The sequence below is a fragment of the Peromyscus maniculatus genome, chromosome 4 (genome assembly GCF_049852395.1).
Source record: "Peromyscus maniculatus bairdii isolate BWxNUB_F1_BW_parent chromosome 4, HU_Pman_BW_mat_3.1, whole genome shotgun sequence".
In the NCBI taxonomy this organism is placed as follows: Eukaryota; Metazoa; Chordata; class Mammalia; order Rodentia; family Cricetidae; genus Peromyscus; species Peromyscus maniculatus.
The window spans coordinates 83,482,597-83,498,218 of record NC_134855.1 but is presented as its reverse complement, the minus strand read 5'-3'; the positions used below and the strand labels follow the sequence as shown (position 1 = coordinate 83,498,218).

Below are 15,622 nucleotides of genomic sequence, written 5' to 3'. Positions count from 1 at the left end.
GTGCCAGTCCACACAAAAGAACTGTGTTTTTTAGTTAACTATTCTTTCAGGCTCATAGCTTTTAAAATAATAAAGGCTGGAGAGATGTCACATCAAAAGCAGTTGCTCAAAGGAAGAAGTTGGAACGTAACTGAAACTGATTTTATTAGCATATTAGAGGACATTTACTGGTCTGGGAGTCGATGACAATGGATGAAAACACTGCAGTGCCTACAGGGGGATTTAGTGGTGGATTTGGGCTCTAAACACCCTACCAGATGTTTTAAAATCTAAGTAAGAAGAATGATCATTGACCGAAACCTGGATTCTTCTGTTTTTGAAGACGCTAATCATTTCAGTTTCCCCTGCATTCTGATCCCTTGAAGGATGCCGGCAGCCAACTTCTCAGGCTGGTTCACTGGGGTCCACAGGCTTCTCTGCATAAAGCCACAGCCTAAACTGCTCGGGTGTCCACTGTGTAGTTTTCATGTTTCCTTACACAATAAGCTCTTGAAGGTGATGCGTTCTCAGTTTTCCAAGGCCTTTCTCACTCTTCCTGTGTTTTGATATCTTATTTAATATTCAAAAATGCATATGGTGCATTTGGATCAAACCGACGCCCGTTCTAGTTCCTCTCCTATCCTCTCACTGCTTCTCTCTGACTCTTCCTCCTCTAGCAGCCATGCAGTGGCTTGTCAACAGCTCCTTAGATAGATGTGGGACTTCATGAACCCCTTCCCCATTCGTGCTGGGATTTTAGCTGGCTTGATCTTGTGCAAGTCTTGTGCTTGCTCTATTTTGCCTGGAAGTGCACCATTCTGATGGCTCTTCATTCTTCTACTCCCCTGTATTTCCAGACTCTGATGGTTTGAACAACCTCCTTTTCCTACCTCCTCGGTGAGAACCCTAATGCCATCTCTTTAGAAGGTCCTCAGCTCCCCAGGAAATCTACACAAGGATGCTACCAGCAGCCCAGATTCCCTAGTTTACCTATGGCATCTGCTGCTTTGGCTCCCTACGTCAATATATTCCCCCACAGCAGTTGAAGTCAGCCCTGTGTCAAAAGCCTGATCAAGAATGCTGGAACACAGACAGATGAGACAAGAGAGATGCTGGGTTTCCTGCTGGGAGAGAAAAATGTTCTTCTTCCTCTAACTTTTAACCATACTTTGTCACATCCTCTTGAAGAAAATAGTACATCCATTTTCCTGAAACCAGTCTCGGAACCAGCACCCACACATCTTTCTCTGATAAGCATGAGTTCCCCCTCAAAATGGTCACCACTCATTGGTAAAGTGGTGGAACCACCTTCTAAATGTTCCACCATCTTAAAATTAATACAACAAGAACCAAGCTGCTAGCACATGAATGTTTGAGAGACACACTGTAAAGGTATCTAACCCATAGCAATACCATTCACAAAGTATGTAAATACAAATATACACACAGTGAAGCTGAGATTCATCCTAAAGAGACTGGCTTCAACGGTATTAGTACCTGATTTCAGATTGGCAGCATGCACCTAAAAAGCCAGGTGTGTGGCTGTGTGGTTGTAGCCTAAAGACTTGGGAGGGAAGAGACAGGCAGATCCCTGAAGATCACTGAACAACTAAATTTATAACCTCCAGATTCAGTGAGAGACTCTGTCTCAAATAATAAAGGCAGAGCTGAACTAAGTTTAGACATATAGCAGTGACCTTAGGCATTCACATGTACATGACCTCATGAATGCATATATGCACTACACATAGCATAACACACACACACACACACACACACACACACACACACATACACATACACACACACACTTTGTCTTAAAGAGCATGGAAGAGTGAAGATATTGATACTTAAATGGGCTAAATTTTACTCTGCTGAGAGCAGGAGGGAGAATGTGGCAGGCAGACATTAAGGCTCTAGACCCTGACAGACAGCTCCTCTATTTACCTGCAACAAGAAAAATAGTAAAGACATCTGAACTGTCCATGTTCTGGTTTACTCATCCCTAAAATGGAAGTGATGGCAGTACTTAGTTCATGGTTGTGAGGACTGAACTGACTAAAGAAGTACATTTGTGAGACCTCATCTTAGTTCATCACTTACATATCCAGTGGGAGTCAATTGGTTAAAGTTTAGCTTTCTCTCGAGCCCCCTAAAATTAATGATTCACTGTACTTTCCTTGCCTTTTACTTCTGTCATCTTCCTGAGATTTGTTTCTTCAGTCTCCACAACTGGCTCTCTCTTATGTGGTGAGCCTATCCAAAATGTAAGAAACCCCACAATGCGGAAGCTAGGTAGTGAGGATGATCTCTCCCGGGCTCTGGGTGCTTCTCTCCAAGTGGGCCACTCTCTCTAGTAAATCATTGCGTAACAGAAGCAGTGGCAGGAATATTGGGTCTCCTTGCCGGCTCTGCATTTACTATTCCAGTGAGCATCTTCACACCTACTTCCGACACGTAGTTCGTCTGTAATGTGGAGATGCTGACAATGCCCCCTTCCTACGGTGGCTGAAAACATTCAGTGGTATAATGCACAAAAGCATTTAGCACACTGATGACTCCAGCACTTGTTCCTTGTAAAGTGAAGGCTATAATACCTTCCCCAAAGGGTATGCATGAGATTAAAGGTGTGGAAGCATGATAAGCTATTATCCCAGTGTCCTATATGTGGGTGCATGCATGTAAATAAGATGCTATTTCCAAAATCAAAAAGATATAAAACAGCTAGAGGGGAATTGCGTTGTGTACCGAGAAGAACTGTCAATATATGGCTACTCTTCCAGTATAGCCCATATCAATCGTCAATATATTGCTAGTTACTTGAACAAGCAATGCATTCTGTGTACCTTGTTCTTTACTTTCTAGAAAACTGCCAACCAGCATCAAAATGGAAATGAAATCCATATGTATTTGCAGAATGCTTACTCTATGCATGTTCTAATTGCTGTAAGCCTAGGAAATATTTTTAGCTTCGTGCATTATCAGGTGACTGGCAAACAGACTGACTTCTTACAGGAATACCATCGTGGACTATTCAGAGTGCTACTACTGCTTTTAAAGGCACTCTATCGGGAGAAGTCTATGCCATTTTGGTCTACTTTTCTCTGAAGAGAGAAACTACAACAGAGATAAGCATTTCATTTCATCCTACTGTGCCATTGTCCCCTCTGATGAAATAAATTAAATCCCCAGCTGGCAGGCCCTATGGAGAAGAAAAAGAAGTTTAGTATAAAGACTGTGACCTCTTCCCAGAAAAACACCAAATACATACTTTGTCTTTATATTGACGAGCATGGGCAAACAGTGGGCTTTTTGTTTTCTTATTTGCTGTGTCTGTATCAGTTGGCCCTGCCTGGCAATGTACAATGCATGTGAACCAAACTTTAGACCAGCAAGCAGATCTAGCAACCTCTGCAAACTTCCTCATTAGCCACCAAGTCACATGCTAGAATTAGCCAAAAGAAATCAAATTTGAGCCATTCTAGAATTCAATTATTTCCAATTACCACATTTGAAAGCAGGGCCAAAGTTAAAATAGAATAGGTAAGATTTCCACTTCATAGTTTACTTAGGTTCATATATCTAAATGAATGTCATTTCTAACATAATAAAGACAAAGTAATTAATGTGAGAGTTTAGATGCTTTCTTCATTTGTTTTAAGATCCAGCATCTATTTTAGACCTAACGGAGCATTTTAATTATTAACCAAATTTCAAACCCAAAATAGCTGCATGTGATTGATGTCTGCTATAATTGGGCAGCAAAGGTCAACTCTATTCTTGCTGGATCATTCAAGGGGGCTAAAACAATTAAATTAGGCAGTTTCTATAGGGACATTATATCACATAGGTTATTTATTACTTTGTGGCCTAAATGAAGTAAGTGGATTTAAAAAGTTAAAATAATTTCAAGAATAAATAAAGCAAAACCCAAAATATGTTAAACATTTAAAGCTTTACATTTCAAAACGTACAGCCCATCCCTGGTGCATGAGCAGGCTTTTTGGAGCCCACTACCTGTGATGGGACACCTTGTGCAGCCTTGAGGCAGAGGGAAGAGCTTGGATTTGCCTCTACTGGATGCGCCTCCCCATGGGAGGCCTTCCCTTCTTGTGGGGGGAAAAGAGAGATGGGTTGGGAGGGGGAGGCTGGGGGGACAGGAAGAGGGAAGGGGGGATCTTTGATTAGTGTGTAAAATAAATGAAAAAGTTTTCTTAATAAAAAAAGGAAAACATACATCATGTGAACAAACGAAAATGGGGAGGGAAAGAAAGCTCACTGTAGAGACCAGATAACTTCTCAGGATTTCAGCTCAAATAATCCCCTGCTTTAAACTCAAGCATGCATGAATTACCTGAAAACCCCCTTTGCAAATCAAAGAAGGGGCTACAACACGGAGCACATGTGTACGGAAGCTCTGACGTGTTAAGACTTGGAGAAGTTGGTTTATCCAGATTCTCAGAAGTCTGCTGTTATGATGTAGGATGTATGTCGCCACTGAGGTAAGGACTCAAAAGAAAGGAAACAGAAAATACTAGGCTGAGAGCAAACACTGGGGACTGCAAAGTGTGGATGAGGCTCAACCCAATAAAGAGTGATGTAGTAGGTTTTCCTGAATATTGTTCAAAATTTCAGTAAACAGCGAACTAATGTTACTATACTCAGCCCCAATTAGATTTTCTTTCTGGAGGACCGAAAGCCAACAGTAGCTATATTAACCAGAGACCAGTCAAGACAGCAGAAAACATACCTGATAAACACAGGAGCCCCAAGGAATTGCTGAGATGCTACATAGGAATGTGCGTCAATCCAGAGAAGTCCTCCTCACCCATGGGACAGAAGAATGCTGAGAGAACTGCCAGAGGCCAGAAAGAGAAAACTCAGGGGAGGCCCAAAGAACATCTGGGCTTTCCTCAGAAGAGCTGGGGCCTGCCACAGAGAGGAGCTGTCCACTGCCACCTGTGCATATCGGGAGAACGCAGACACACCAGTAGTCACACCAGTAGATACCGTCATAAAGTAAAGGAAGCAGAACACAGGGCGAGCAAAGCCCACACCTCCTCTTCTCCTCACTAACCATTCCCCCGGAAAGGTAAAGGCTTTCTCACACTATGAGAAGTGCGCCTTGTAGATGCCCTTCCTCCCAAAACAGCGGAACAAAACAAGAAAAGGGAACGCACCAACAGCCAACAGGCTAAGGAAGACGTGCACAGCACACAATGATTTTTTTTTTCAATTAGATTAAAAAAAATCAAATTAGATTTTAAAAGTTTAAGAGTACCCAGTGAGCTACTGGCATCGCTTAAGAAATATATGAACTAGTAGATAAACTAAGCTAGGCATGCAACAGAGACAGATCCGGGGCTTCTTGGACAGACAAGGAGAATGGGGTTACGTTAGAACGCTGACCCAAATGTAAGTGTGAATTAAACTGTTGGCCCTTAGGACGGCTTCTTAAATATGTTTTTCATTTAAAATAAATGAACTTTGTGCTCAGCTCGTGCCTGCTCTTTCACCTAACGTTGGCACTGCTGTTTGAGAGCGTCTGTCTTGACTCCTCTCCAAAAACAACTGAGCGATGAGAACTGTACCCCACCCCAAACCTGCATGGGCCAAGAAGCAGTGCTCCAGATGTGGAGGCAGCGAGACCCGAGTGCGGACCAGACCAGCTGCACCCCAGCGAGTGTGTAGCCTTGCTCCGTTCACGTTCCACATCTCTCAAAAGGGAGTAATAAGTCCTTCAAAAGGTTGCTGTCAGGATTATATATGAACACATATTTAATATGCTTATGTGTTGTGGGAGCTGTGGGCACTAATGCAAAGAAGTTGCTGATATTTTAAGTACATATTTCAGAAATAACTAAAACTACATAAACATGAATTATTGAAATATAGAAATTGATATATGGCCACATAAATATACTTTGTGAATACAGATTAAGTGCATATAAAGAGTTGACTCCAAAATACAAGAGATTACTAAGAGATACCAATGGTAAGACTCCTTTAGAAAGACTTCCATAATTCTCAGCACCCCTGTCCTTACTACCAAATGATGGCTATGGCTGCTGATTTATGTTCCCAGTTTTACTGGGAAAGGAAATTAATCAGAGGCCAGCTTGTAGCCTATCACCACGATTCTTGCCCATAAGCATCTATACCCATCACACCTGCCCTCCCTCCACACCTGGCCTCCCTCCACACCTACCCTCCCACCACACCTGCCCTCCCACCACACCTGCCTTCCCTCCACACCTGCCATCCCTCCACACCTGCCCTCCCACCACACCTGCCCTCCCACCACACCTGCCATCCCTCCACACCTGCCCTCCCACCACACCTGCCTTCCCTCCACACCTGCCATCCCTCCACACCTGCCCTCCCTCCACACCTGCCCTCCACACCTGCCCTCCCACCACACCTGCCCTCCCACCACACCTGCCCTCCCTCCACACCTGCCCTCCACACCTGCCCTCCCACCACACCTGCCATCCCTCTACACCTGCCCTCCACACCTGCCCTCCCTCCATACCTGCCCTCCCTCCATACCTGCTCAGCAATCACACCTGCCCTCCCTCCATACTTACCCACCTACCACACCTGTTCATTCACCATTGAGCTCTACCTTCCTGTTTGGTTGGGGGTTGAGCTCCCCGTGTTCCTACCTAAAGTTAGAACCTCCATATGTGCTCTCAAAACCATCTGTTCTCTTGTCTTTACGGACACTCAACACTCTCTCCAGTTTACTCGTTTTCGCTCTATTTAAACTTTTTCATCTCCATATGAACAGGCATGCACTTCCCCCCATAAAAGTAAAAATAACAATAAATTATTTTTACTCTACTTCTACATTGCCCCAATTACCCAGTTTTCTTGCTGATGCTTGTGACCAAATTCTTAAAGGAATTGTCTATGTTCCCTACATGTCATCTCTTCCTGACCATTAAAACAAACACCAGGTTATAGCTTCCATCCATTCAACTTCTCTTGCTGAGGATTAGATCTTTAAATTGTGAGATCTGCTGTGCAATTCTTAGCCCTCTTCTTATGCAGCATTGGACTAACTTGTCCCTTCTTCTACCTTAATATGTTCTCTTTACCTAGCTTCTAGGACACCACATTCCCTTCAGTCCATACCTTCCTCAATAACCCTTCTAGACCTCATTTGGATGGAAGAAAAGGAGAGGAGGAAGAAAACAAAGAGGATGAAGAGGAGAAAGGAGACTCGTTGTATCCTTGACATTTTAGTATTGAAGTTTAACCAGATTCAACTCCTCTATTCTCATTAAATCCACTCCCTTAGTAATCTCATCCAGCCCCGTGCCATCAACTTCCAAATTTACATCTTCAGTCAACATATTTCTCTAAACTCCAGGCTCACCAGTCTGTTTAAGTGTATTATGGGCACCTCAAGGTCAGTATGTCCATGCAGACCATCTTAGGTTTTCCCCAAGACTACATGTTTACCCATCCCATCTTTAGAGTTCAGTCTGTTCTTGGAACAGTTGATTAGACATATTTTGGTGTACCTTCTCAATGGAGCCAAAGCAATGCTTGGAAAGGATTCTGAGGTCTCCAAGTTAAAGATCAGAAAGAACAGTCTAGACTCCAGAGCCACATTTAATTTAGCAAGGTAAAGGAGTGGGCGTGCTACCATATCAAATTCAATTTGTACAGAAATCATCATCACTGATAGCATTTGCTGCTCTATGGCGTTTAGACTACATTGGCAAGGCTTGATCTCCCTGTCCGTCTAAACACTGATTCACCAAACAGGAGGCTTTGCTTTAGTATTGGTCATTCTAACACCCAGTAAATCCACAGGGTGTTAATTTTGTATAAAAAGGGATGTGTGACTTTACTCAGTATTCAGCTTTCCCCAGAAAAGACAGCTACCTAAACAGGTGAGTCTCAGCCCTTGATGCAGAAAGAACAGCTACTTTGGAAACTGCAGACTTTTCAGATTTAGAGAAGGGATGACCATTCTCTGTCACTGCTGTATAGAAACTTATTCTTGTTAACTTGGCTTCTTGAATACAGTCAATGCACTAGCATCAAGAGTCTCACCTATAGACTAGTTTGCCCAGCTTCTGAAATAGACTCCTTGTCAACGGTTGTGGGCAAACACAGATGTTTAAATGGTGCTAAAAATGAAGAAATAGTTGTTATAGAAAATTTTCTTCCTTTTAAACAAACTAGTCTTTAAAACTGTTAATGAAGCAGCAAATATAAGGATCACAGTTACCTGATTGGAATAATCACTTTAAGATGGTAATAAATTCATCTTTAAATACTGATTTGGTTAAATCATCATATTGGAATTTTTATCTATATGTTCCGACTTTTACCCTACCATAACCCCATCCAGCCCACAACCCAAAAAAGAAGGAGGAATATTGGTCCAGGAAGCAAAAAAGCAAAAGCCCTTGCTCAAGCAGAACGTTCAAGAAGAATGAAAGGACTAACTGTTTCTCAGCTGGTCAGTTTTCACAATGATTTTAAGTATATGACTTCTCTCTTGCTAACAGGACATAGCTGCTTCCTTCCCAGCCCAGGATGAAGTCGATACAGTTTTGCATCCTATTCTGGTGCTGGCGAGCAATCTGCTGCCAGGGCTGTGAGCTAACCAACATCACCATCGCAGTAGAGAAAGAAGAATGTCGTTTCTGCATAAGCATCAACACCACTTGGTGTGCCGGATACTGCTACACCAGGGTAGGTCCTGTGCTCTGCTGGAGACCGGTGCTGGGGAGCTGTATGAGGCGGGCTTGATGAATTCCCACTTTATCAATATTTCAATTTCCCAAGCAATAGTTCCCTAATTAATACTATCTGTGCTGTAAATGGAGTTAATAATTAGGATGTCAGTTTGAGGCTGGGGTTTTATTTGGGTGAACTTAGAAAACCTTGTAATTGGATAAACTTGGTAACATACTGACTATTTCTAAATATAAAGAATTTCTATGCCATATTTTATATGTAGAGAGGTAAATAGGGAATATATATGCATGTGTGTGTGTGTATATATATATGTATATATATACATATATATAACCATAAAAGAACAACAATGTTTTTTAAAGGCAATCTTTATCTTTAGGGTCTTGAGATACTTCCAAATATGTTTTGATGTCACATGAAGAGACAAATAGTGCCTTATAACAATTGTCCTTAGCTCTGCTTGCACATACTGCTTTTAAGTAGCCGGAGAACACAGTCAATCCTGGAAGGCTTTTTAAATTCACAAACATACCCCCCGTTTATTTTTCTAAGTCTTTGAGAGGACGGAGACACAGAGGCATTAAGTCACCAGCCAGAACTCACACCCCTTCTTTGCATCAATATGAGTAAAGAGACACTTCTAATTTGCCTCTTTTTTAACCTATTTTACCTTCTCATTCATGTAGAGTTTCATACCACAAACTGAGAAAAATAGAACTTTCTGATGAGGTATGCTTTATTCAATGATAAAAGAATTCAACCAAACTCTACTTACTACACTGTTTTACTGCCCTTTTCTGGGGCTATTGATTGGGTAGCATGCCACTAAAATAAAATGAGCAGCAGACTCATTTTCTCCCCTCAGCACAAATAAATTTTCCACTGGAAAGTTCTAGAATGAACAATTTTTGATTTTGAAAAAAATTCTTATAGGCAGAGTATGTGTCCTTTGAAGCTAACAGCACTACACCATAAACAGCACTTAAAAGGGAAAAGGCATCTGCCGAGCAACGAAATAATCCACCTCTTACAAGGGTGTTCATAAGCAGGATAAGCATTAATATTCATATCATTATTTTACTATTTTATAAATGTAAACAGTATATATGCATTTTCTGAAAGTTAAGCTGTAATACTTGTAGTTTAAGTTGTCATTAATATAGCTTCCCACTAGGTATGAAAAGGCAACTGAAATTCTAAGTCATTATGTCTCTTTTCATCATTCTTCTATGCTGAAATTCAACATTCCTTTGCATTTTGACAAATAACTAATGTTCTGATATGGTCATGGGGATTAGGAAAGAAATGACTTACATTTTCTGTAAGACTTCCAGAACAATTAAGAAATTTTCCAGAAGAATTACGAAAGGAAGTACACTGCATAGGTGGTCTATGACGTTATGTGGGCTCTAACGAGTAAATGCGGAAGCATGTAGTGTTAAATTACTGTCTCATTTTGACTAACCTGAACGGAAACTTCAAAATAGCCTATCCTAATCCTCCCTTTCCTGAACTCCTCAGGATCTGGTGTATAAAGACCCAGCCAGACCCAACACTCAGAAAACATGCACCTTCAAGGAGCTGGTGTATGAGACCGTAAGACTGCCCGGCTGTGCGCACCACTCAGACTCCCTCTACACATACCCAGTAGCCACTGAATGTCACTGTGGCAAGTGTGACAGCGACAGCACCGACTGCACTGTGCGAGGCCTGGGACCCAGCTACTGCTCCTTTGGTGAAATGAAAGAATAAAGAAGAACGGACATTTCAGTTTGCCCACCCTTGTCCTGAAGGACCACCATATCCAAAACATCTGTGTCTGCTCTGTGCTGGGGCTGCAAACCACCAGCTTAGGAACCATCATTCCCACTGGTGTCACTGTCCTGACAGGGAAGAGGAGCGAGCTCAGGGCCGGGAGTACAGGGGCCAGGACTCTACCACCACTCATCCCTCTATCCATATGTTGGTTACCTACGTTTTTTTCACTCTCAATGCACAGCTTTGTGAGAGCTTTCCTCTTCCACTGTCTTAGAAGCCATCTAGGGCAATCCCTTCCTTTTAGACAGAGGGATGCATGGGTCCACAGGGACGGAGGGAAGGTGGAAGTCTGTGAAAGAACTAAATCTAGCACAAGCTTCTCTAGACTTTCAGAGACTGCAGAGTGATCGCAAGCTTAAAGCCCAAACTCTGCATGGAATTAAATGGGAAACTCAATGACTTCCTCAAGTAAAAGAAGACCAGACATGCCACTTGCAGGGAAATGAAAGCTGGCCCAGCAAGGTCAGGCTACTTAGCTCTTCTGAAGCATATGGAGTATTGAGATAGGATCAAACATCTGTGCACTGTCTCATGAAGATGCAGACAGGAGAAAATGACAAAGCTCAGAACTTGGTGGCAACCCACTGAGTTTCTTAAAAGGAAAGGAAAAACTAATTTGGGACTGTGGATATTAGTCCGTGTTTATTCATTACCTTAAAAAATTATCAAACGCTACTAGGGTCCTGCCAAACTCCCTTTTGGGATTGAGGAAAACAAGAGTGATAGCGTTTGATAGGTGATTTTGCTAGCTTTCCCTCACATGCAGAGTGTAAAGATTTGGAAGTAAGTTTAAAGCACTTTCAGCAATTGAATAAATACACTTAGTTTACCTGCAAATACACCTGTATAAATTAATGGTTATAGTAATTAACCATGAGGGGGAAACTACTCTTTTATAGGACACCCTACTTCTTCTCTTTTTCCAATTCATGTTCTCCCGAATCTTTGTTCCTTTCAAAGTGGACACTGAAAACACATCATGAGTTGAATTCTTTTAAAGATGTTAACTCTTTTAGTCATGTACTTACTTCATAGTTATGATGCTGGACTAATTTATTTAAATCTTATTTTTTTAATAAAATGTTACTTACAAAAGTCAAAGTTGGATTGTTTCATATACAGATAACTTACATGTTGATATGTTTATAACATTGTTAGAAAAAAGTCCTTAAGTATAATCCTAGTGTTTCTACAAAAATTATCTATTTTCATCTTTGGAAATATTAAATATTATGGTTTTTGCATTTCTAAGAGTATTTTGTCATTATTTTGAAATTGTTTCTATGTAATGTTAGGGAAAGCTCAGAAATGAGAGTGGACAGATATCCTCGAGGCTCTCTGGTTTATTTCTTGAATGTTAGAGATAGAAGAATTACAGCTCAGTAAAGTTAAGTGAGTCAGCAAGATTACTGTCTTAGTTGGGTCAGTCTAAACACAATAGAAACATATTACTCACAGTTCTAAATGCCAAAGGTCCAAAATCGATACTAGAAGACTTTATGTCTAGCAAGTGCCCTCTCTATGCTTCAAAGAGGATGCCTTCTTCCTCTTCATTCATCCACATGATAGAAACAGCAACAGGGTCTCTCGAGTATGCTTTTTAAAGACAATTATCTCCCCAGGACCCCTCTGTCATGATATAACTTCCTGAAGGCCCTCATTAATATCACTTGTCTACTGCTGTGGAGAGACATCATGGCCATTGCAAATCTTATAAAAGAGAGCATTTAATTTGGGCTTGTTTTCAGTTTCAGAGGTTTAGTCCTGCAGCCAGAAGAGAGAGACTCTTGGTTTGGCTTGGGCTTTTGAAAACCTAAAAGCCCACCTCTAGTCACACATTTCCTCCAATGGGCCACATCTCTTAATCCTTTCAAATAGTACCACTACCTGGTGACCAAGCATTCAACTCTACGAGACTATGGGGATCATTCTCATTCAAACCACCACACCAACTCAATAAGGATTAGTTCTAATTTGGAAGGTACCTAAGCATTCAGATCAATCACAGAAGCTGTTCATTGCAGAATCCGGATTAGAACCCTGGTCTTTGGGCTCTTGTGATCACTCTCCTATTCTACTGCACATCAGTTTTGCAGAAATTTAAATAAAACTACAGGTAATAGGGAGGTAGAAAAGGAATCCAGGGAGTAGAAAGGTTCAGCAGGGAGGAGGTGGGGAATGGGGAGATGAGAAGGCAGGTGGAGAGGGTTAACTAAAATAAAGGGGGTATTTGAAAATATGGAAGGTCAATATCTTGAAATCAAATTTTAAAACATATTTTTTTAATGTTTTTGACAGGTGATTCCACTGTTACATGGAAAAACTGCTCCTAGAAGCCTTGGAGTATTACACAAAAACCCTACTAATGAAGGAAAGGTATTCCATTATGAGTTGTTAGTTGGGATGTCCCAGAGGCCCCCCAAAACAGTACAAGCTCTTGCTGTTCCTCTTAGTTGTCCATGAGACAGTTTCATGAGACAGAAAACTCAAGCTGGAACTGAGCGGGGAGCTCCTTCCATGCAGTCAGCTGGGAGCTCCTTCCATGCAGTCAGCTGGGAGTTCCTTCCATGCAGTCAGCTGGGAGTTCCTTCCATGCATAGCCATTACTGGCTTACTCAGCTCCCCTCTGTTTCTGCTTCAAGCTCCTGCTTTGAGTTCCTGTCCTGAATTCTCTCAATGGTGGACAATAACCTGTATGATAAAATAAACACTTTTCTTCCCAAACTGCTTTTGTCCATAGTGTTCATCACAGCAGCAGAAAAGGAAACTAGATCAGAGGATAGCCAACCACTCTTTGATTGGACGTGAGGCTCACTCCAAAAAATGAAGTCAGTGTCGGGTAAACTTCATCTATGATGAGGGTCATAGACCCTAAGGGGGAACTAAATGTTGTCTGTTTACATTGGCAGAGCATCAAACTGTCTTCTAAATATTTGTATGTTTATACAAATACACAAATGCTACTTTCAGCCTTAATCAGAGAAGTCTCCCTTTCCAGTGAATGGCGATGCATGAAAAGACTCATGGCTGCATCAGGTACTGAGAATAAGTGGCAAATGGGGGCTCAGCCCTAAGCAAGACATTTATTCCACCCCTTGTAAGGTTCAGGGAATGCTGAGGCTTAGAAAGAATGCTAGAGCTGTCAAATGCCATCTTCTGTGAAAAACAATCATTGTAATCATGAACTCACAGTAGCTATGGATGCTTGCCCTAGGCCTGCACATGAATGGGCCTATTGAACAACAAGGATGATGGAAGAACTCAAATATTTAAATGCTTAGTAACAAGGGTGTGGCATTATTTGAAAGGATTGTAAGGATTAGGAGGTTTGGCCTTGTTGTCGGAAGTGTGTCACTAGAGGTTGGCTTTGAGGTTTCAAAGCCCACACCAAGCCCAAAGTGCCCCCACATTGGATCAGGATGTGGCTCTCAGTTACTGTTCCAGCACCTTCCTGCATCTACCATGATGATAATGGACTATACCTCTGAGATTGTAAGGAAGCCCCCAATTTAATGCTTTCTCTTAAAATAGGTTCCTTGGGCTGATGTCTCTTCAAGCAATAGAACAGTGATTAAGACAATAGTTATTGATAATCTACCATGGTCATTCCAGTCCAGGATTGTATACAGCTCACAGCTGTATTATTCACAATGTATTGATACATCAAAAGTAGGCTAATATTGACAAAATGCAATGAGTGCTTTAAATGATGAAAAAGTCATTTCTTTCTGCCTGTCATTTTAGAGATCAAAATTGCAAGCATTTCCATTAGAAGTAGTATGGGCAATGACTCCAGAATTACTTCCTGGATCTTCTCTAGTAAAGGTCCTTTGAACAATTACTTAAATTCTCTGGTTTTTGTTTCTTCAACAGTAGAGTAAATATCATAAGATTGTCTACTTCAGAGAGGTTGTGATGATGAGTAAATGGAAGAAATATGTCATTTCAAACTCAGAAACTATTTAAGAACTGTATTTGCATCACATTGGTCAAAACAATGGTCCAAAGACAGTAGGGAAACTATTGGTTATATAGGAAAAATGTTCTTAAAGGATTACAAAGTAATTAAAATATGTGAAGGATACTTAGCAGAGGTATATGGCTAAAAGAAAATAAAGAAAGAGATCTAAAAATAAAACAGAAATATTCATTAAACTAAAGTCTCAAAATCTCCTATGGTACACCTTCAGTCTCTAGGTACAATGTGACATCCTAGGCACTTGCAGACAGAGGGTAGAAATGACCAAACTTCACTCCAGACAACAGTTCAAAATATGAGTAAGCTCTCTTCCCTTCATGGCCTTCTAACATTATTTTGAAAGCCTCATTTAACATTGGTTTGGATCATGAGTCCTCTTTTATTTTTACAGCGTCACACACCAATTTCTATTGAGAAGTTTATGCAGTTATCCCTGGAAAGAAACAATGTGGCAAACTGGAAAATAATCCACCTCAGACTCTTTCAAATAATCTTGGGCAACTTAGCCAACTGTATTAGGACTTGTTTTTATCACTTTTAAAATTGAGTAACTAGTCCAAAGAGCTACTATCAACATTTAGAAAGATAATACACACCAAGTGCTCAGGGTCCACTATGACTATAATTATATTGGAGAGAAATTATTTTACAGCATAGATTTTTTTTAAGGTCAAAATAATCAGAAGTTTCTGTTTGCTCCACCTCTCCGCAAAAGTGAAACTCAATCCTTTCTGAAGTGGCAAGAATGGAAATCTATGAACTCTGGGGTCCATGCCAAGAAAGTCTTGCCCCGTGGGATATCATTCAGTTGAGGTTCATGGTATTTGTTCTCATTAGGATCTCTTCCGGCTCTGGGCAGCCTCACAAGGATCCAATCACAGCTTGGGGCAAGTCTAGTAACAGCTTGAATTCTGTACTGGTTTGGGGATAAAAAGCTAACCCTGAGCTAACATGTGTGGAGGGCCACAGTATTAATTCTGATTACCTCTATAACTCGTTCTCTCTCTCTTCTCCCTACCCCAAGAGGCAACTGAACCCAGAGACTAGTTAAAAGGATGGAACTTCCTACTGACTTTCACCAGAACACCCTACATCCCATAAAGCTCACCCCATAGGCTGTCTTCA

At 41.2% G+C, this 15,622-nt stretch overlaps 1 protein-coding gene and 1 long non-coding RNA gene across 3 annotated transcripts in view; one reads left to right on the top strand and one right to left on the bottom strand.

Moving 5' to 3' along the window:
• LOC121828767 (uncharacterized) overlaps nt 1-15,622 on the bottom strand; it is a 110,005-nt gene that overhangs the window by 10,331 nt on the left and 84,052 nt on the right. The window lies entirely within an intron of this gene.
• On the top strand, nt 7,826-11,698 carry Fshb (follicle stimulating hormone subunit beta). Its single transcript, XM_042275881.2, has 3 exons — nt 7,826-7,883; nt 8,508-8,694; nt 10,222-11,698. Exons 2-3 carry the CDS (start codon nt 8,536-8,538, stop codon nt 10,450-10,452), a joined length of 390 nt encoding a protein of 129 aa, XP_042131815.1. The 5' UTR covers nt 7,826-7,883; nt 8,508-8,535; the 3' UTR covers nt 10,453-11,698.